This window comes from Hesperophylax consimilis, chromosome 11 (assembly GCF_061612785.1).
Source record: "Hesperophylax consimilis isolate HC1 chromosome 11, BYU_Hcon_1.0, whole genome shotgun sequence".
In the NCBI taxonomy this organism is placed as follows: domain Eukaryota; kingdom Metazoa; phylum Arthropoda; class Insecta; order Trichoptera; family Limnephilidae; genus Hesperophylax; species Hesperophylax consimilis.
Window position 1 is genome coordinate 32,468,873 of NC_142846.1, and position 22,165 is coordinate 32,491,037.

The 22,165-nt window shown below is 33.7% G+C and overlaps 1 protein-coding gene across 7 annotated transcripts in view; it reads left to right on the forward strand.

Moving 5' to 3' along the window:
• Positions 1 to 18,109, forward strand: part of LOC149420036 (intermembrane lipid transfer protein VPS13A-like) — a 91,759-nt gene extending 73,650 nt beyond the window's left edge. For 4 of the 7 annotated variants that reach the window (XM_089637434.1, XM_089637436.1, XM_089637435.1 and 1 more), the window contains exons 39-48: positions 741 to 1,015; positions 1,992 to 3,209; positions 3,408 to 3,603; positions 5,210 to 5,384; positions 6,021 to 6,134; positions 9,804 to 9,824; positions 14,106 to 14,284; positions 15,171 to 15,316; positions 16,842 to 16,968; positions 17,833 to 18,109. In XM_089637434.1, coding sequence (XP_089493560.1) covers positions 741 to 1,015; positions 1,992 to 3,209; positions 3,408 to 3,603; positions 5,210 to 5,384; positions 6,021 to 6,134; positions 9,804 to 9,824; positions 14,106 to 14,284; positions 15,171 to 15,316; positions 16,842 to 16,968; positions 17,833 to 17,973 — 2,592 coding nt within the window. In that variant the 3' untranslated portion in view covers positions 17,974 to 18,109. The remainder of the gene's footprint in view (positions 1 to 740; positions 1,016 to 1,991; positions 3,210 to 3,407; positions 3,604 to 5,209; positions 5,385 to 6,020; positions 6,135 to 9,803; positions 9,825 to 14,105; positions 14,285 to 15,170; positions 15,317 to 16,841; positions 16,969 to 17,832) is intronic. The other 3 variants (XM_089637438.1, XM_089637439.1, XM_089637440.1) reach the window with 3 other exon arrangements.
• Positions 18,110 to 22,165: the final 4,056 nt, after the last annotated feature.

Sequence of the window (22,165 nt, forward strand, 5' to 3'; positions counted from 1 at the left end):
CCGCCACTGGTGAAAATTGATTGAATGATTCGACACTAGACAATTAAATGTTTGACAACTTTATTTTACAAATTTACAGCTTGTGCAATGAGCAGGGTATGTATGAATGTGAATGGAGCAAGAAGTGTGTGCCAATACTGAGTTATTTGGCATTCTGTCCATTCTGCCTACCTCCTTGCGGGTAATCGGAGTGATGGTTAGTTAGTTAATTTTAGTTAGCAATTCAATCGTCTTTTTTTGTATATTTTATTTAGCTAAAAAAAAATTACATTATTTGTCTAGTGTATATATATATATTCTAAAACTACTGCAACTACTATTACCTACGTACTAAAATTTGGACTTAGGTAAAACATTAAGACATAACCCACTAAAAACTGCAAAACTTTAAGCTTCCTTAACATTTAAAGGGAGTTCAATGAACATTTTAAAACCTTTATAATAAATATTATTTTGTGTTCCCAATATATTTGTCTTAGGAAGCCTAAAATCGTTGCAGCTTCTCATAAGACAGCCATGATCCGTACTATTAATACTCACACATTTTAACATGTAATATGGTAACATTTTATATTTTAACTTTGAATTCGAGCTGTGTTATCTTTGAACATCTTCCGCTTATTATTATGGTATTAGTAGTTTTTCCAACATTATTTGGTTATTCATAAACGGGGAATGTTTGTCTTCTTTTTTAAAAAAATGTGTAGTATATATATCATTGAAATATTTTATAATTTCAGACCGGCCTAGCAGTGGATGTGAGTGGCGGTACAGAAAAACCCTTCACGGTGACCTTCCGTTCGTACCGCCACGGGGACGCTCCAGTCCGTATCGACAACCTGTGCGAGGACATCTTCCTGAAGCTGAACCAGAATGAGTCGGGACAAGTGGCGCTGCTGAGCCCCAGCCAGTCCACCCTGTATACGTGGGATGACCCCACCAAGGATAGATTCCTTTTCTGGAATGTCTACAATAATAAAGGAAAAGGATTTAAAGCCAATTTCTTCAAAGACGGGTACTGTAATATCAATATTATGTAACATTTTAAAGACTTTATTGTATATTTTGTTGTTAACCTCTAGTGCGCCAAGAATTTCTAACATGTAAATTATACTCTGCAAACTAAGCTGTCGAATGGAATTCAATACACAAAAAAAAAATTGAGACATTTAATGGTTTTGCGGTCTTCATGTATGTATGCGCATATAAAGTAAATACATGCTCAGATATGCTTATATACTTGTTCAAATAAATTAAATATGTTTACAAGTGACTTAACGACAAGCCATAATAATATTAAGATCCATTTTTTCCTTGCCAAGCGAATAAAATTTATTTTAGTATGCTAAGAGCATTTTTTAGGGTTGAATATATCATAAAATCGAGGCAAATGAATGTGAATCTGTGTGAGATGTACAGATATGTGCTATTTTGTTTATTTGTGTTTTAAATTATATAATACAGGCCATTAAATAATTGAACTATTTGCGATTTTAGAACTTTTTTGTGAGTTAATGGTAATACAAATTTATTAGATAACTAACATCCTTTGCATAGGTGGTCTGCTAAGTTTGGTGCCTGGGTTCATGGGGTGAAGTTTGTCTAGGTCTTTTCGGTGGATGTGTTTGCTCACCTACAATAATTATTCGGTTCGGTCAAGTATTTTGGTCTCAAATCCATATTTAAGTTTTGTATGAAAAAAGCCACACAGCTATTCTCTTTAACAACATTTTTGAAAGTAGATGTAATTCTCATATTGTTTTCTATTTAACCTTAACCTTTTGATTTTCTGTCTCTTGAACTGTTCGATTTTCGTCATATTTGTAGTATTAAATACTTAGTACTACTGTATTATTGTATATCTTCAACCATGTAATATAAATATGTGCTTGATTTGGTGGTTGTAAACGTTAAAATGAACTGCGTAGAGCATAGTGTAAAATTGATTAATTGTTTTGTTTTTACATTTAATTAAATATCTTTCATTCCAGATATGGGGAAGAAAAAGTCAGTTTTCACACAGTCAAACATTCTCCCCTCACTTCCACAAGCAGCGTCACTTCCAAGCTATCATCCACTCTCAAAAAGCTGACTCCAAAATCTCCAGAAGAATCTTCCAGCGATGAAGATTCAGACTGCACGGAAATCTCTAAAAAAACAACCAAAACAAACAAAACTAAAAAGGCGAAAGTTGTTGTGTATTGGGTGTCCTACTTAGATGGTTATCAAAGAGTATTCATGTTGACACAAGAGGAAAGAATGGCCTATCAATACAGGCAAAGGATAGACTCTGAAAAGTGCAACTATGAAATGTTCTTATCAATGTCTGGATTCGGTCTGTCTATCTGTATGCAGACAACCTTGGGTATTAAAGAACTATCGTACATCAGCCTAACAGATTCTCCAACGAAATGGGAAGTTAATGTAGCTCACAAGTGGAAGTTATTAACTGTGGACCTGACATCTTGGATTGAAGAAAGATTTAAGTCAGATCAAAAGAAGTGTCAGTTGAAAGAATACATTCACATTGACTTTGACAAAATGCAAATGACCAAACCTTTCTTCGGCGAGTTGCGTCGCACTTACAGACCTGCGTTGTGGATGCAGGTACGCAAGTCTGACACCCAAATGTATACCCATCTCAAACTTCACAGGTTGCAGATAGACAATCAGTTGTATGAGGCTGTTTTCCCGACGGTTTTATACCCTGCTCCGCTGCCCGGTCAGATCGCAAAGAAGATTGGCACTCGTCCGTGCATCGAATATGTCAGTCTAAAAAAGAATCGGCCTCAATGCAACCAAGATGTTTACAAATACATCAAGTTGTTAGTTCAAGAGTTCTGCATTCAACTCGATAAGGGATTTGTTAACTATATATTTGATATAATGAACCAATGGACTGTTCAAGACAAGCCAGCTTTACGGTTGAGAGCTGATTTAGCTTTGGTGCATGTTCCCATAACGAACATTGCTACAAAACAGTTAGCTGAATCGTCCAAGTCGACCATCATTGAGTACATGCATCTGTCGCCTATGAAAGTGCGTTTGAGTCTATCGTCGAGGGGCTACTCAAAAGAAAATCTACCGACCAGTCCTAATAAAAGCGCCAAAAAGGAAAATAGACCTAAGTTGTTCAACAGTGATTTGTTAGAGTTTTTATTCAACTCTTGGAGTTCTTGCTTGACAGAAATGAAGGGAGTCAAGTTAAAGTAAGCCATTCATAATAACATTATTATTCTAACAATATTTACTTATATATATATATAAATAAAATACCAGTTTTGTTTCAAACACATTTTTTATTAGGAAACTGATTGAAGAAATGGATTGAAGTGTTTCTTTGTTATAGAATTGAAAATGATATAACTCTTTTGTTTTTAAATATTGTTTTCTATGTTTTATTCCAGAATGGCGTATTTCGAAATAGCAGGCAAATCCTCGACCCCATTACAAATATACAATGATGCATATCTACATTATTACAATCAGTTGATACAGCAGTTCTATGTCCTCATTTTGGGGCTGGACATATTGGGCAATCCTTATGGAAAGATAACTGATTTCACCAGAGGACTTGGGGAGTTCTTCTATGAACCATTCATGGTGTGTATCGTGCAAAAACAACAATAATTATGTAATAAACGTATGTCGGAGACTGTAGAATAATAGTGAATGTATGTCTCTAATTAATGTAAGTTGCGAAAGTAAAGTATAAAAGGCCTGTAAGCGTGAATAATAGCCTCTCCCATTTCTAACCGCCATACCAGTTGTTCTTAAATACATTATACTAAATATCAGTGTACTGTTTGAGAACAAAACATCATACATTATATTATATCGTTTGTTAAAGGCGCATCACAATGTTTTTGTATTGTGGCCCAGACTTAAGCGTCCACAAAATTTGTACATGTTTTTGTCGGAAGAGACCTGGGAAAAAATTCGGTTTATGGGAGTCACTCGAATAACCGAAATTGAACTTGATTTAGACTAATTTAGGGCTGGGGAATCCGAATCTGTAAGAATTAGGTGGGGGTCGGCACTATTAACTGAGTTATAGGGTTTTGAAATTTCGTACACGATACATAGGAACCATGTTTTATTTATCAATTATGACATAAGAAAATCAAATTAGTGACTATTTATTAGTCTCACATTTCAGAAGTGCCAACCAAAAAATAAAAAGTGTTGCCATATAATAATAATATCAATGCATGGAAAATTCAGAAAATTAAATATCATTTGCCAGATTTGTAGTTTATTATTTAAAATCTTGTAAATATTAAATTTATATATATATAACCTAACCTAACTGTGATTTTCTATAACAAAAAAATGACCCTTTAATAACGCCCACTCGCGTCCCCTTTAGAGTTATATCCCAGTTTTCAAGTAGTTTGTGGGCTACGCTAGGTTTGTTTAGACTGGTTTGTGATTTGATTCTAATACCTTTTTTCCATGTTATTTCCTGTTACAAAAAATTGCCCCTTTAATAACGCCTGCTCGCGTCCCCTTTAGAGTTACATCCCAGTTTTCAAATAGTTTGTGGGCTACGCTAGGTTTGTATAGACTGGTTTGTGATTTAATTCTAATACCTTTTTCCCATGTTCTTCTGCCTACTCTAACCCAAACTAAAAACCTAACCTATTTTGTAAAAAAATATTATTATAATATGGCAACACTTTTTATTTTTTGGTTGGCACTTCTGAAATGTGAGACTAATAAATCGTCACTAATTTGATTTTCTTATGTCATAATTGATAAATAAACCATGGTTACTATGTATCGCGTACGAAATTTCAAAACCCTATAACTCAGTTATTAGTGCCGACCCCCACCTAATTCTTACAGATTCGGATTCCCCAGCCCTAAATTAGTCTAAATCAAGTTCAATTTCGGTTATTCGAGTGACTCCCATAAACCGAATTTTACCCGAGACCTGTCTTAAAATACACACAAATTTCTCCAACAATATTTATTATCAATTTATAACAAACTGTCAAAAATACTTCACCAAGAATATGATTTTCTCTTTCTGTTTTGTATTTCAAATTTAGAACCAAATAAAAAGTGTTGAGGCACTATGATAATGTTACACTATGTTGCTATCATTAAAACAATAGTACCTACCCTACAACTGTTTTAAAAGTAGGCAGGAACTTCTTATTTATATTATGATTACTTAACCTATGACATTATTTTCAATTATCAGGGTGTAGCAGAAGGCCCTGAGGAAATAGCGAATCGCTTGGCATTCGGTGCATCTTCTCTGTTTGGCCACAGTGTTGGAGGGGTAGCAAAGTCTTCCTCACTACTAGCCCAGTCCCTCGGGGAACTCATGACCACCCTGTCATTTGACGATGAGTTTAAAAAGAAGCGACGATTCGGTATGAGACTCAACTATTAGTGTCTTATAATCAGTGGGAAAGTTCTCAATGTCAATAAGAAAGAAAAAATGCGCATTGTTTTGGCATTATCACAGGCAAATTGCACACAGTAAATAATGCTGTACTGACAATAGCTTATAGCAATAGCACTCTTTTCAGTACTGACAATTATTAACGCGTTTAGTATTGATGAATTTCAGAATATTTTTTTAATATGTAGTATTATGTGTACCAGGGGCTTGTAGTCAATAAAGGCTGTAGTTCTGTGTTTACCTTAATAAAAGAAGACAAAATAATTTTATAAATAAAAAATCCTTTGTTTCATAAATTTTACGGAATATAATATATACTTGGGCAAGCACAGTTTTACAGCCTCTATCGATTGATTGTGCACCTCTGGTCAATATGGTATTATCGATTATGTGTGGATCGCTACTTAAATTTTGCTAATGCCAAAAAAGTGAAAAAGTTGAATTAAAAGATTGTTTTATTTATGTAGATAAATATTACATATTCTGTTTTTCTTGTTGACATTGGGAATAAGACCACAGCCTGTTTGTTTTATCAATATTCTTTATTTCTTATGATATTCTTCATTCTTGACTGGATTTTAATTATTTCTTTGTAATTTTTTAGGTTATTGCCTCCAAAAGAGTAGCGATTTACCTGAATCATTGATTCTGGCTAGCCAAACTTATGTTATGGGGGTGGCCCTGGGATTAAGTGGCATTATCATGAAACCATTTTTTGGTAAAAAAAAAATACATTGTCAATTTCTTTCATGCCCTCTTATTGCTCATGAAGCATGCACCTCTTTAAAACTCATGTGTGTTTACCTCTATATTGCTTGCCCATTATTTTAACTCTTCTAATTAAATGTTGTCATGAATGCGATCAAAACGATGTTTGAATCTATGGCTGATAACTACTCTTCTATTTATTTTCCTGTTTTTTGTGTACATTTGATTCATGCAAGATTGTAATAAGATAAATACATAAATACAATTAGATATTATGCACAATGTGTTCCGACGTGCAAATTTGTCTCCTTTCTGTATAAACATCTTTATACATACTTCTTCTTTCGCCTTAATCTACTCATTGCTGGGTTTGGGTATTCCTGTCCTACCAATGTTCTCTATTTTGGGTCAGGACATCTTATTTCAGCCCTCTACTTCTTTTGAGGTTATTTTTCCATCTTTCTTGTGGCCTTTCGGGTGGCATTTTTCTGCTGGACTCCAGTTAAGCAGAGTATTACACCAAAATTATGAATCTTAGAATATTTCTCGCAATTGGTATATTTGAGAAGCACTGAGGCGTTCGCTTCTTTGACCACCTTTGATCGTGACTTTTCTTTTAATATATTATAGGCACTGCCTAGTCTAGGTGTTCTGATATTGTTTGCCATAGAAATGCTAGAAATGCCTTCCATATAGATTTAAATGGACACTGATGTCACCACTGACTTAGTACCTTTTGGTTCTAGCTCTTTTAGCATACGCTATGTCTCTCTTACACTTTCCTGACATTAAGTGCGAGTTGTTTCGGAGAATTTGAACAATTCATCAAATTTCAAGGTTCGTTATCGGCTTCTGTGAAAGTCCTATCCAAGTTCTGTTATTATATCATTATAGGCTAGTTACTTGACAGAACTGAAATAAAAACTTAACTTGAAAAATTCTTTCAAAGAACCTGAAAATGAACGTTGAAATTTGATGAATTGTTCAAAATTCTCCGAAACAACCCGTCCTAAATATCGTCGTCCCATTTGAATTTCATAAAGCTGATGAAACAGTTCTGCGTATGAAATTTAAAGAATGGCAGACTTTTGGATCACGAAACACAACCACGTGGCATTTCAAGTGTTTTTCTTTATTATGTGTCATAAATCTGGGTCTTCAGCAGTCAAAAGGAACATTGATAGACCTTTCTTAACTTTGCCATTCTTTTAACAATATCAGTGACGTGGAAATGATGTCTAAACCATACATTTGTCTTCTTGTATTTCATAATGTATTGCATACAACAAAATCAGGAATGCCTGATGACCGCCCCTTCAACTGGTTGTTTTCGTGTTGATTCCACCCATCTAAGATTTAGCGATCTGTAAATCAACGAAAATAAACCCTTGCAAAAGCTTTTATAGAACCTTAGGGTGCTTAGAATAGATATTTTAATTTGGATCAAGTTCTATAGCAAAACATACTAGAAATGTAATGTTGCACCTTAGAGATGTTCTGAAATATCCCAAAACAATACAATGCATAGTCGTTAGATGACCTTCAGAAAACAGCACCAGTAAAATCATCAATTTGTGCACCACTTCAATATTATCATTATGAATGTTAAGTTTAATATGTGTTTTCTGAATGTTTTGTATTCACCATATTGTTGGTAGGGGCAGATAAATTATTAGCACTTTTCAAACATCATTATTATAAATTTCTAATTTAGTTATGCTGTGTAATCACTTGAAGTTAGCTTCATAATACAAAAGTGCCAAATTCAATTGAACTGGCAAAACAAATAGCGGTTTTACATGATACTTTATTTATACCGATCCCTGTATCGGGACCCAAATGGAAAATTTTCACTTTACACAATCATTATTTTCACACTAACGATTTCATACAGATTAAAGAATATTTTGGGACAGTCCTAAATCGTCAAAAAATGGCAACACCTTGAACATAACCAAAGATATTGAAAGCATCTGTCACGTGTTTGGTTGTTATCTAATTGATGTTTTTATTTAACCAAATGCCTTGCTGAAATTGCCTGCCTGATCACCGTTACTTGATCGATACAATATTCGTATATATGAGGTGAAACCACCAAACTACGGCAGCACAGATAACAACAAGGCAACACAACCCTATCTCTATCCATTAATTAATAAAACGTAATATCCATAAATTAATAAAGTATATTACAATGTGAAGTTAACACACACAGGTATTATTTATTCTATGAGTTTAAACTATGTATGTATACTTCTGGTGTTTTATTTCCGCAAAACAAAATGTCAAATCACCAAACTTACGCAAAATTCACAATACCTAACAGTATTACACTTACACAATCAGTAATAAATACATACTGTAGTCTCTGTATATTTTTAATATAAAACGAAATAAACATGCAACATTTTCACATAATTTAGCTACGTAAAACAATGAGAGATGTCAAATAATGTCCGGTACCAAAATAGAACACATTGTCAATAGAAGAAATTGACAAACTGGATGAAAAAAAGCATGGTTTAAAACTGTTATTGAATAAATTAATGGAAAACCGACAGTTAAGAAAACCCAATCATTTGAATGCTCTGTTCAGAACGGGGTATCTAGCACGGTAGATCGATAAAACCCTATATCAATACGATATTGACCAAATCCATCGTCTATGGTCAGTTAGCGGTATTTGCGAGCACGGTAAGAATTTGATTCTGACAGTCGGTAGACAATAGCCACTGCTTTAAGCGCGGCCTCCAAGGTGTTGGATAAGCTGTCAATAGACGCAACTTACAATGTCGTTCGTTATTCATCTAAGACGCAATCAATTATTTCCATTACAGCTTGAAGAAACAAAAGTTGTTAGTTAAAGACCCCATTTATTAATTAACTGCCTTTTTGTGTCAAAAAGTACATGCGGACTGTCAATCAACCCTTTAAATATTAGGAAACCAAATTTGGTCTCCTAATAATTAACGGGTTAAAGTTAATATTTCAATTCGACACTGTCAATTTATTAGTATTTTTAACATTTACAATGCTGTTTAAAGCTTATGAATGCCAATCCATAGCGAGCGTATATCGATTTCTTATTTATTGCAATATCAATATCAGTCTGGCTATCAACAGCGCGACCGTGCTCCGGAAAACGGTATAAAATCATCGGTAGTTACGCCTATCGATCCGATATTGAAACATTATCAATTTCACTGTGTTAGTCCCCCAGGAGTAAGTTAGTGTGATGCATTTACCATTGCCACCCTGATTTTGTACGGAATCTGACAGAAGAATTCCACTGGCCCAATGATTTTGTAAATCAGTTTTGACATCTGCTGAGTGCTGCCATTGTCTAGAAAAAAATTCCCTGATAGCTTTTTAATTCACAGTGTTAACAAAGTAGCACACCACGCAATATAATTTGTATTTTAGCAATCCATGTATCATTATGTACCTAATCAATCTGTTGTTTTCTAATAATGTTAATAACAAATCACGGTAATTATTTTTTTAAGCATGCAAATTACTAATTCAGTATATGTACATATCTGCCCCTATACAACCATCATTATTTATGTGTCATTCATCTTCACATTTAGAAATTTATAAACTTCTTTATGTTTAGTAGTTTAATTAATTTCTGAATGTTTTATGATTTTTTTACGTGGAAATCTTTCCCCCTGGATAGATGATGAGAATCCCAATAACGGTGAGTTTGAAAGCATCCAGCATGTTTACTAAATATTGTTTTAAACATTCATGAATATGAATGATCACCAGATAACAGCATATATGTAATTTTACAATAATAAAAATTCTACATTATTAAATTTATATATGCAGGATCTTCTCTAATTAATCTTACATAAAATGTCCATTCGGTTTTTTTAGTTTTGACTTTTGTAATTTTTTATTATTAAATATTTTAAGATGCCCTACATATATAATTTTTATAATTGATGTGGCTCATTTAACTCTAGAATTTAGTATTAAATCTGGTTATCATTTTAATGTATTTATTTTGTGTATTTTATTATTAATTTACCCTTAATTTGTATTGTGTAGTTAGTTCCTTTCTACCAAAAAAATGTTTTTATTCAAAAGTTTATCAAAATAAAAAGTCCGCTCAATCCCCGGAGTTAGGAGGAAGTTTCAAATTATTAGTATGTTAAAAATAATACTTTCAGGAGCATTAATTTGTTCCATTTAATGCATTATTTTCGAAACATTTTTTTAATTTATATTAATTTGGGTTATTATGCAGTGTTGCGCTTCCTCCTTTTTTAGCCAACGTTTCGGACAGCATTACATTGTCCTTTATCGTAGATTGTGGAGAAATGTTTATTAGTAGACACCGTGTTGCAAACGTTAATCCAGTTAGGGCCGGCATTTCAGTACAATAATTAATTATATGAATGTGGTAGCATCTTGGATAGCAAGAACTAGCTTAGGTCCTGAAGATACACTGTAATGCTGTCCAAAACTTTTGGCTAAAGAAGGAGGAATCGCAGCACGGCATAATAACCCAAAAATTAATTAAGATAACACCCATGAAAATCTCAGATAATATTTATTGTGTTCACTTTATTTAAAAAGAAATGCTTTAATATTTGCACATAGCGGCGAATGGGTTAATCGAAATTTAAAATCTTTAAAAAATATATTAAAACATTACCATTTGCTAAGGTTTACACAGATCTTACGAACATTCAAGCCACTTTGCAAATATAACCAGCGTTTTTTAATATTTAAAAAAGATTTTTATACTGCCTTTCATTTAACCCCCTTACTAATAAATGTGTTTTAAATTTTACACAACAGATAAACTTCCATTTGCCCTACACTAATGGTTGTTTATCAGTTGTGTAAAATATAAAACACATTTATTAGGAGGCCCCATAGTTTTTTAATCTAGTGATCATTTTTAGGTTATGATTTTTTTACTGTGATATAAATATCATAACATTAACAGGGTACATAATTATTTACAAAGAATACACGTTATAGAAATCGTATCTTATTTTAAAAAAACAATTCTTAGTTTTAACCATTTTTATTGTTTTCGTAAGCAATGCTCAACTTCTTCAGGGTAAACTTAAAACTAAGTTGTGGATTTTTTTATTTAAATAAAACTTTGAGGAACTTTGAAATTGGGATAAAGGATCATATGAAGTGTTTGAACAGTAATGGTTTCTCAGAGTATGCATTAATCATTCATTAGAAGACAAACCATATTTTTTTTTATAATAATTAAACAATTGAGTCGTATAATTTCTATACCCGCTATATCAACTTTCATTGATTTGGAGAAAACCGCAAAAAACTGTCACATCTCTAGCGTACATAAGTAAATGCATTACAATTTTTTATATAATGAATTGGAGTAATAAAATTTCGAAAAAAATTTATTTTTCTATATATGTCTAGCAATAATTAAGTAATTTCGATAAATAAAATGGATATAGCGGATTTTGATACTCACTTCGTGATTTTGAAAGTCAACTGAGCCGACATGGCGGGTTTAGAAACTCACGCGTAGATCATTTTGACACACGAGCGTGGCGTCAGAGCGGCGGCCATATTGTATTTTGGCAAAATAACTGCTTGTGATTCGTTGAATCCGATATAGCGGATTTTGCTAGTAACTTTCTGTATGATATAGCGGATTTGGTTTCTCACTCGCAGTTTTAACATGGTTTTTGGTCGTGATAAGGAGGGTTTTGAAACTCAATTTTAGGCTCCTCTTGTTGCTCGCAAAAATGTGAACAAGATGTCATACTCAGATCATTTTGTCAAAAAATCGGATATAGCGGGTATAGAAATTATAGGATTCAATTGTATTCAAAACATATACTAACTTTCCTTTACAATAACATAAATACATTTAATGCCTTACAAAATATTTGCGATACTCGAACAAGTCATGCACACCAACTACAAATACATAAAACAAACACATCATTTGGACAAAAACAGGTACCAAGCTGTAAAGCATGGGTGGCCAACCTTTTCAGCAGCCGGGCCAGATTTTAGAACTGAGTTTTCCTACCAGGCTGTACTAGAGGTGAGTCGTACTATCTCGTCTTGATACTTGGAACAACTGGTACAAGTATAAATAAATACTTAGTCCAAATACCTGTTCCCTAGTATTTCGCACTTGTACTTACTTTTACAAGTAATGGTATGTCGAAAGAATGTATGATTCCCCACAATGATTTTTTTTAAATCCATGGGTGGAAGGGTAGCTAGAGAATTCCCTGTCGAAAAATTCCTCACATTTGTTTTATGTCCTCTGGTGCATTTGCTTTGTGGATAATCCGTATTTCGGTTAGAGGGACACTCTTCTCAGCGGCTGGCGAGCATTGCGTATATGGGACACAAAAGACATCCAAGACTTAAAAAACTGGCAGTACTCGCAAGACACACAATACTGATAGTTGAATCAAAGTACTGAGATACTTCCATATACGAGATATGATACAATTGTTGGAATATTTTTTTGGTGGTTTTATGTATACTAAAAGAAAAAAATGTGTGCATATGCTCCGCGGGCCACAAGTAAATACCCAGCGAGCTGCGGGTTGGCCACCCTTGCTGTAAAGCCTTACAACTGAATTCAGTACATCTAGACTTAAAGAATACATAAAACATACATGAAATTGGCAGCAATCCTCATTTATATTGTTATATTTTTGTTAACTTACCACTTACAAGATAATTTTTTAATATCATAATTATCTAGAAATCGTCTTTATATTTTAATCATTTCAACTCTCATGAATTGTTTCTTTTTCTTACATACTACATGTGTATATGTCTTAAGTCCACCTTTTTTTTATTTAATTTAACTAAGTCCACCGTTATTAGTTATTATTGAGTAATTTACAATTGAAAAAAACCTCCACAACACAGGTGAACCCCTAGCGTGGAGGACAATATACAATGTCTTTGAATTATTAATATGTTAAGAATCTATAAAAATAAAATGTAAATGTTCGTTTGTTCAAAATCTTCAATCTCCGAAAGTTCTTCTCCGATTGCTTTGAAATCTTGACACAATATTGCATTCGAATATGTGTGTGTTTTTATATACCTATATAATATAGAAGTCACCTTGAACATGCTTTTTTGTAAAACAGCACCTTCTGTTGGACAAACTTTTTTTTTTTAAATAGCGCCATCTGTTGGACGTAAAAGCAACACGCGCTATTGTTTCTCTAACTGCACAGACAGACTGAGCCACAGCAATGCGTGGTGGGGTACAGCTAGTAATAATCATGAAATTTTAGAAATTAGGAAGATTGTAAAGAAGTGTTTAAATATTATATTTAAAGACCTATTTTTATATTATTAATAATCAGAAAATCTCATTTGTGAATCTCATTAAAAAAAAAACAAGGTCTCTGGAGTATGAACGTTATTTATGAGTATGAATCATAATATTATATCAGTCTTATATCCGAAAATATATATTCTCTGAAGAGTTATTTAAACACAAATTGAGTTATATTAGTTGCTCGGGCTTCACACGGAGTTTTTCATAAACAGACTTACACAGTGACCTTTATCTTGTTTTGAAGGTCACGTGTGCAAATTTTCGTCAAATCTGGAATAAAACTGTAGATTTTTATACAAATCATATCCACGCCGTCCACCTGCCAACCACCTGCCAACCGCATGTGACAATCGACTTTATATAATGGATAGTTCTTAAAAAATAAGATATCTTCAATGTGAATCATTTAGTTGCTTTTCACAAAAGATTCACTTTTTAACCCAACAGCCACAGCTAATGTGAACGCATTCGTTGCTGTTTGTGATCGGACTGTTTTCAGGATTTTAACTTTTGCAGCATGCATGTTAAACTTGATTTGATGTGCTGTGAATGGGCTAAATGACACTTAAGACCAACCATGATAGTCAATAATTTACGGCAAATTAACCTTAAAACATATGACTCTTCAACATTCTAACACTTTTCTATTTGCAGGTGGTCGCAATGAGTGCGTAGAGGGCGTTGTGCGCGGCTGCGGGGGCTACTTGAGCGCTGCGGGGGCTCGTGCGGCTGGCGGGGCTTCTCTAGCCCTAGGGGCCCTGAGGAGGGCTGCTGACAGGGGCAGGCCCCTTGTTCTGAGGGCCAGGCTACCCCGGTATTGCCATCCACTTGAGGTAAATAATATTTTTACATGTTTACAGAGATGTACTTTATTTCAAATAAATCCATTTCAAATGGAAATGCAAAATGGGTATTTTCCATTTTGCATTTTAAATGCTTTTCTAAAAACCATTTTGCATTTTGCATTTTAAATGCTTTTTTGCAACATTCTTCCTACTATCTCCACTCATCTTTTTTTCATAAGCCCCAAATATCAGTCGGTTCTCAACCTCGCTATGAGAGATAATTTACATTTATCAAGTTGCTCCCTGGTAGGAGCCCTGGCAATTGAGTGATACCATTACAAAAATACTGATTCAAACAGGTACTGAAATGGGGCCATGACTCTGTAATATTAAATGTTAGATAGCAGTTTCTATTTTTTTACGTTGGCAACATTAGTCCCGCGCAAATTTTTTGTAGTTTCATAATCTGTAGTCGTGGTGTTTTTGGATTTACCATCATGTAATATGTTTGTTCTACATTGATGTCCATTATTAAATGACAAAATTGTTTAAAAATTCTATAATTATTTTAATTGTTTGACCTGAGAAACCATTTTGCATTTTCAATGCATTTTGAAAATAGGTATTTTGCATTTTGCATTTGAAATGCTTTTCTAAAACCCATTTTGCATTTTCAAATGGAAAAGTTTTGACCCATTTCCATTTTGCATTTCAAATGGTTTTGGGTACCCATTTTGCACATCTCTGCATGTTTATAACAATGACTCTGATATACATATTAAATAGAATATAGCCTGGAATTTGTATACTGTATATTAACCGTAATGAAACTTAGAAAAATGTCCTCTTTATATAATATATTTTTCACTCTTTATTTATAGAAGTATTTTTAGCAGTTTTAAATTTCACATCATATTTCTTATTATTATTTTAGGGTATCAAGCCATACTCCTTGTACCAAGCCCTTGGCCTGAGGTTACTTGCATCCCTGGGTAGGGGACACTATGTGGATACAGACCTCTATCTCGCTCATGCCTCCCTAACACCCAATGCCAGGGTCATTCTGCTACTGACATTACAGTAAGTACCTATTGTTATTATTTTATTGATTGACAATAATCATTAAATAAGCAAACGATTTGAGTCATCAGCAAAAATCAACAAATATAGTAATAATATTATTTTAAAAATGTAAAAAGTATTGGTGATTGATCCTTTAGGTACACCGCTTGGAGCAAGTTTGCAAAGTTTAAAGAAGGATTAACTCTTCGTGCGCCGGCACAAAATTATCACGGTGCGCCAGCTGATTCTATTTTTGTTAAAACTTACTTGTTTTTTGAAAAATTATGTTTCTGTAAATTCTACCGTCTTACCAGATAATGTGTTTATATATTTATGAAAATAGTATACAATCTATTTATTATAAGTCGTTTCCCCAGAAAAGCTAGTTAATAGAAAATTATTTCAAAATATACTTAAGGATACAAAGCGTGTTAAAACAAAGACGGAAATCTCGACTCATTGGTCTAAAATGAGTCAGATATGGCGATGGATAGTGAATCAAAAATACCATTCACATCTGCAAAGGTTTCGAAATAACTTATTTAGTTCCACAACAATCTCCTACAGCAGGGCTTCCCTAACTGTGAGTCGCGACGCCCCGGGGCGTCGCGGGATCATCCCAGGGGCGTCGTGAGGCAATCTTTAAAGCGAGAATATCGTTCCATCAGCACTGCAGGGTTAAGGGTTTTATTACCGTTTGCGACATCATACTTGTGTGAGACAGGTTTCTCTGCAGTTGCAGTAATTAAGAATAAGTACAGATCAAAAATAAATTTAGAGGCAGAGACGAGAGTGGCGATTTCGAAACTTCAACCTCGTTTTGAGAAACTATGCTCAGAAAAGCAAGCACATCTTTCTTATCTTTTTTGTTTGCTTCCATTTTTGTTTTTATGTTGTGTTCTTTATTTTCTAATAAAAAATTTAGATACTATTTAGAGTTTTTCTGACAAATTGTTATTAGGTGGGGGGGGGGGGCGTCGCAAAAATATGGCAACTTCCCAAGGGCGTCACAGTTGAAAAAAGTTTGGGAAGCCCTGTCCTACAGGTTACAGAACAAAAATGGCAGTATTTGTTTGGGCCAATCAGAGATCCATAAATATAATATTCAACATACCCACCACATACTAAGTGTAAACCTAAAAAAAATGGCGTTTTCAGTTTCGAACAATACCGGCAAAATCTGCGTGTGTTTGCAACAAAACTGGCATTAATCCAATAGTCCAATCTCTGCACAAAAAAACGGCAATCTCCATCTATTAATTGAAAATGACTCAATAATTTACCAATTAATCACAATGAAATTATAAATGTGTAACTTATTGAAACACTTATTAACAAAAATTATATTTTATAATTAAAGTGTGGGAAAAGTACTAAAAAAACATTTATTGCATATTGCACATTTATTTCATATCTCAAAATGAAAAGAAGTGGAGATTGCTGTCTTTGTTTTAACATTCCTCATATATTGGCACACGAGAGGTAAATGAAATTTTTTTTTAATTATATATATATGTTTTCTAATATTTTTTGTTTTCTGCAGGCAAATCTTCCTGATCAGAACTGGTAACTCCGGTGGACCGTGGCAGACCGAGTGGACCCTGAGAATGGACGATGTTATTGGAGTGCCGACTATTAATGAAAATAAACTCGTCTTCAACATAAAACAGGTAGCATATTGGTCTGATTCAAAATTTCTTGGCAGTAACATAGTGAAGTAGCCAACTTCTTTTGATTGTGGCATTATATATATGGCATGACATATATCATATCATTCTCGTAAAATGTATAAAATCACTCACCAGATATTTCAGAGTCATTAGCACCGATTCTTTTAGTAATTTCTAAAACCTGTAAAGTTGTACCACTTTTTATTACCACTCATTTTATCTATGTACCTATTGTTTCTTAAATAATCTATCTATATAAATAAAAATGTAAATGTTCGTTTGTTCAAAATCCTCAATCTCCGAAAGTCTTTCAACGATTGCTTTGAAATTTTGACACAACGTTGCATTCGAATATGAATTCGTTTCTATATACCTTTATTATATAGATGTTACCTGTGACAGGTAAAAACATGCTCTTTTTATAACAGCGCCATCTGTTGGACGTAAAAGCTAAACGCAATATTGTTTTTCTATATGCACAGACAGAATGAGCCACAGAAACGCATGGCGGGGTACAGCTAGTAAAAAATAAAATTACATTATGGTTTATTTAGAGCAATCAAATACTGTTTTCTATAATTCTAACTGTCTAAATAAAGACAAATACTGTTAAAAAGTTCAATTTCCGAAATCAATCAAATGGTTTTCATACTTAATTTAGATTATTGATCCACCATTAATAGGTGTTTAAATGTTTATTAACCTTTTCAACTCAATCTATTCCATCATTTGATACAATGCATGCGTTTTAGTGAAACTTCGTGGATACGGAGATAACCGCTGATGGATCACATATGCAACAGCCGTGTAGATGAAGTTAACTATCCTCCATGTGTATTCATTTACCTTTTTTCTTTCTTTCAGGATGACAGCGTAAACTATTTTTCAAGCGATGAACGCATAGTGGAATGTGAAGATCCCGAAGTACTGAAATGGCTGCAGGCTAAGGTTGAATCTGCGTTGATTTTAAATATGGAGGACAAACCCTGCCCAACTCAGGTTTAATTTCTTCATCAATGTTGACTGCAAAAATATACATAGGTAAATGTTATTATGTTCGAGAAAAAGTCAGGGACTAATATGATTTTTAACTGAATTATATTATCAATACAGTACTCTCAGTAATCCGCATTTCGATTATCCAACAAGTACAAAACAAGTAAGTTTTTAGATTTTCACGGCCAAAAGCATTTTTGTTGTTTGTTTTTGGGGTGTTATGCCGTGTTGCGCTAACTCCTTCTTTAGCCGACGTTTCGGACAACGTTGCAGTGTCCATCATCAGGGCAGATCCGGTAGATCTTACACATCTTCGGATCTACCGGATCTGCCCTGATGATGGACACTGCAACGATGTCCGAAACGTCGGCTAAAGAAGGAGTTAGCGCAACACGGCATAACACCCCAAAAACAAACAACAAAAAAGTACAAAACAAGTTGAAAGCTCAAAATCAAGCTCTAAAATTTGCCAGTATTCGTATGTCAAATTCAGTAGTCTGCCGCGTGCCTAGACTCGAGCACCAAGCTTTATACACTGACGAGTTGGGTTATCTTACTCTAACACCCTCAATTTCTATTCCGCCTTTTTGCTTGCTCTCGCTGACCATTTACTAGTCACTAGGGTTAATTATTGTTGTTTTAGAACATTTCGGCTAGTCCTCTGTGTATTCTAGGAACTGTCGCATATGTTTCTATTAGTTTCATTCTGCCACATTTTTCATTTGTAAGTTTACAAAATGAAGTCTTCTCGCAAGCTTAAACATGACATCTTCACTTTAAACCAAAAAATGCTAATTTTGTATGAATGTACTATAATCCGCCGCTTTTGTTAATTGGACACTTGTCGAGTGTTTGGGGTGCGGATTACTGAGAGAGTACCATATTAAAATGAAATGTACAAATCACAAATTCAAACTCCCTGATGCCTGCTTTTGAAGCTTGTCATAAATATTGCTTACGGCGAAACAATTTCATTGTCGATTTCGTAAATGTCTTTTACTGTTGATTTGATTTTATAGCTTAATCATGTTAATTAGCTTCTAGACGAATAAAGGTATGTGAAAATTATGAAGATGCAAAATACAGTTGAAAATAAGAGTACATGTTTTTGTGTGGCTGTATTGACAAGCTCACAACTAACCTAACCTAAAAGTGATTCCTTTTATTTTTGTATTTGGTTATTTCAGTTCAAAGGGGGCATAAACAATGCGATTGTGATACAATATCAATACATACATAATTGCCGTTTTATTTTGTCCAACCTAATCTAATCCGACTGATGGCTATGTGGAGATCGAACAGATGTAGAAATATAAAAAGACGAGGAACGCTATTGGTTTAGGTAAGGTTAGGAGGGGCATTCGCAATGCGATCGTGAAAATGTCAATACAGCCATGAACTTGCAATTTTATTTTCGATTATACGTATTTTCTGTCTGTATGTTACAACAGTAGTGTATCTACCCTAATAAAATGTTCTAACTGCTATTATTAATCCTTTAAGGATAAACGAAACATAGCTACGCATTCGTAGACTGCGCTAATTTAATTATTTTAGGAAAAAATACATTTTGCAAGATATGCTTCAAAATATGAAAACGAATTTGTTGAACATGTAAATATGTAATAATAATTGGATAACTTATGTAGCGCCGTTTTTGTGAAAAACTACCTCAAGGGCGAATATGAATAAATAGTTTTGTCCGTATAAAAAATCAATTCTTTCAAGAAAGGCGTGCAAATAAAATATTGGATTGAATCACCGATACAATATTGTATTTGTAAGCCTTTCTTGAAAGAATTGGGTTTTTAAACAGACTGTTTATTCATATTATGTATGTACATGTACAAATAAACAATTCATCTTAATATTTTAAAGCATAGCTTGCGAAAAGTGTTTTTTCCTAAAATAGTTAAATTAGCGCCATCTATGAATGCGTTGATTATAACTTACATTCCGTTTAACCGTAAGAAAGTTGTTAGTAATTCTAAAACTGTATTCTATTCTCCTACTAATCTTCTTAACCATGATAATAACTAACAATAATAATGAGAGCTGATTAATAATAACTTAATACTGAGTAAATTATGTGTTTATTTACTTTTATACCCACTCTAATTAAGTTTTATTCAAATTCTATTAAATTAATTAATATTATAATGAATGCTTTCTAACAATGTACCTATTTATTTCCACTCTGACAAATAATATTTTATAATATTGCTGCATTTGTATTGCATACTGTATTGTAATATGATGAATTATGTGAAAGTGGATGAAAGGATTAAGCATGATTATGTTTCAAAGATTCTGAAAGTGGGTTAGCTCAGGAGATAAGAAATTAAGCATGGCAATCAGGTTAGGTCGGCCACAGACCAGGAAACTAGACAATCTTAAAATTCTCCAGGTAATATCACGAATTTTGGCTTCAAATCCGGAGTTCAGGGGTTCAAATGACGTTGTGCGCCAATAAATTTACTTTGATTAATTTGTGTTATTTCACAATTTATTCATTTACAATGTTGTTTTTTTTATTGATACAATTTACATTTTTGTAATTTTTACTAACAAACATTATTTGGTAATGTGATCCTCACTGGGTGCTTACTGCTTACCCGTGCTGAGGCCACATTGAAACCTTGAGATAATTGAAAAGGCTTTAGCCGTGTTTGGTGACCACATTTGAATAGCCAGGTATTTCCCCACCTTCCTCTTCCCCATCTCCTTCCCCTCCCTACTACCTCCGGCCTCACAACTTACCTCAATTGGGGATGCTGCAGTCTCCCTGGCTCCAGGAGGTTGGGAGCAATTGAAATTCAACCATTAGTTAGTTCATATATTTTTAAATATGTGGAGTCTATAGTTTGTGGCCACCCTGGAGATATGAATGTAAATGAAGCGAGAGTTGAGAACTGTGATGTCTGGCTTCTGCCTACCCTTACGGAGATACGGGTACAATGTACGCAGTGATGGTATAAGCGTGTACATATATCTATCCTTGCAGCTGGCTATCAGTATTATTAATCTAGTAAATATAATATCAGGCTCTCACTGTAAAATGATCTCTTCTTGTCAAAATAATGTATAAAAGCTCTTTACACATGAGACACAAAACGTTTGGTACTGAGACTTTTTGATGTTGGTGTCCTCACTTGGCTATTCACACTGTTAGTTTGCTATTCACACTGTCAGTTTGCTATTCACACTGTCAGTTTGCTATTCACACTGTCAGTTTGCTATTCATACTGTCAGTTTGCTATTCACACTGTCAGTTTGTTATCCACACTGTCAGTTTGCTATTCACACTGTCAGTTTGCTGTTTGTCGGTTTGACTCTAACTTGTTAGTTTGAAACTGTCTAATGTTTTTTTCATGGATTTTCAAGTATGCGAAGATTTAGAGCGCTAACTTGAATAACTTTTTTGTATTGTTTTTTTTTAAATTGTTGCTGATATCGACCTTTATTAGCAGGATATTATCAAACTATTAACAGATTCCATGCAAATTATTCATGTAAGTGTAGAAAGTTGCATTTTGCTAAAAATCCACAATGTGAATCAGGCCCTCTGTATGTGTGGATACAGTCAAGTTTGTTGGTACGTTTTCTTCCTAATATGTACTTTTCAGATCACATAATTTAGTACCTACCTATTTATTTTTATATTTAATTTATAATTATATCATTGCAAATAAAAATGCCATATGGATGTGAATATGTAACCATTTTTCAATATTATGTTTAGAAATTTAGAAGTCAATACACAATCTGGCAAATAATGCACAAATAAACATACATAACAGTTTTTCTAATATATACAATCACTACGTTATTAATTTCTGCAGAAAACCAGCATAAGTCAGATTTTTAGAAATTATAAAATTGATCAAAAGTAAAAGAACCTTTTAACTGCATTCAAAATATTAATTTGATATAAGGGTGCCTGTAGACGAGAGACTTTAGTTGCGGACATAAAAATCCATTAAGGTGTATAGAGTTGCCATGGAGGTGAGCACACGAGAACCTTTTTAGCTGCGGCTTCCGGCAACCGCAACTGTCTACACGGCTAAACGATTGTGTCTAAAGTCTTTGGAGACTGTTACGAATTCAAATTTGACACATACATTATATCCTTCGGGTACTTACTACCCGAACATAAGTGATATTTTAGTGTTTTGTATTCATACTAAGAAATAGTTGCCAC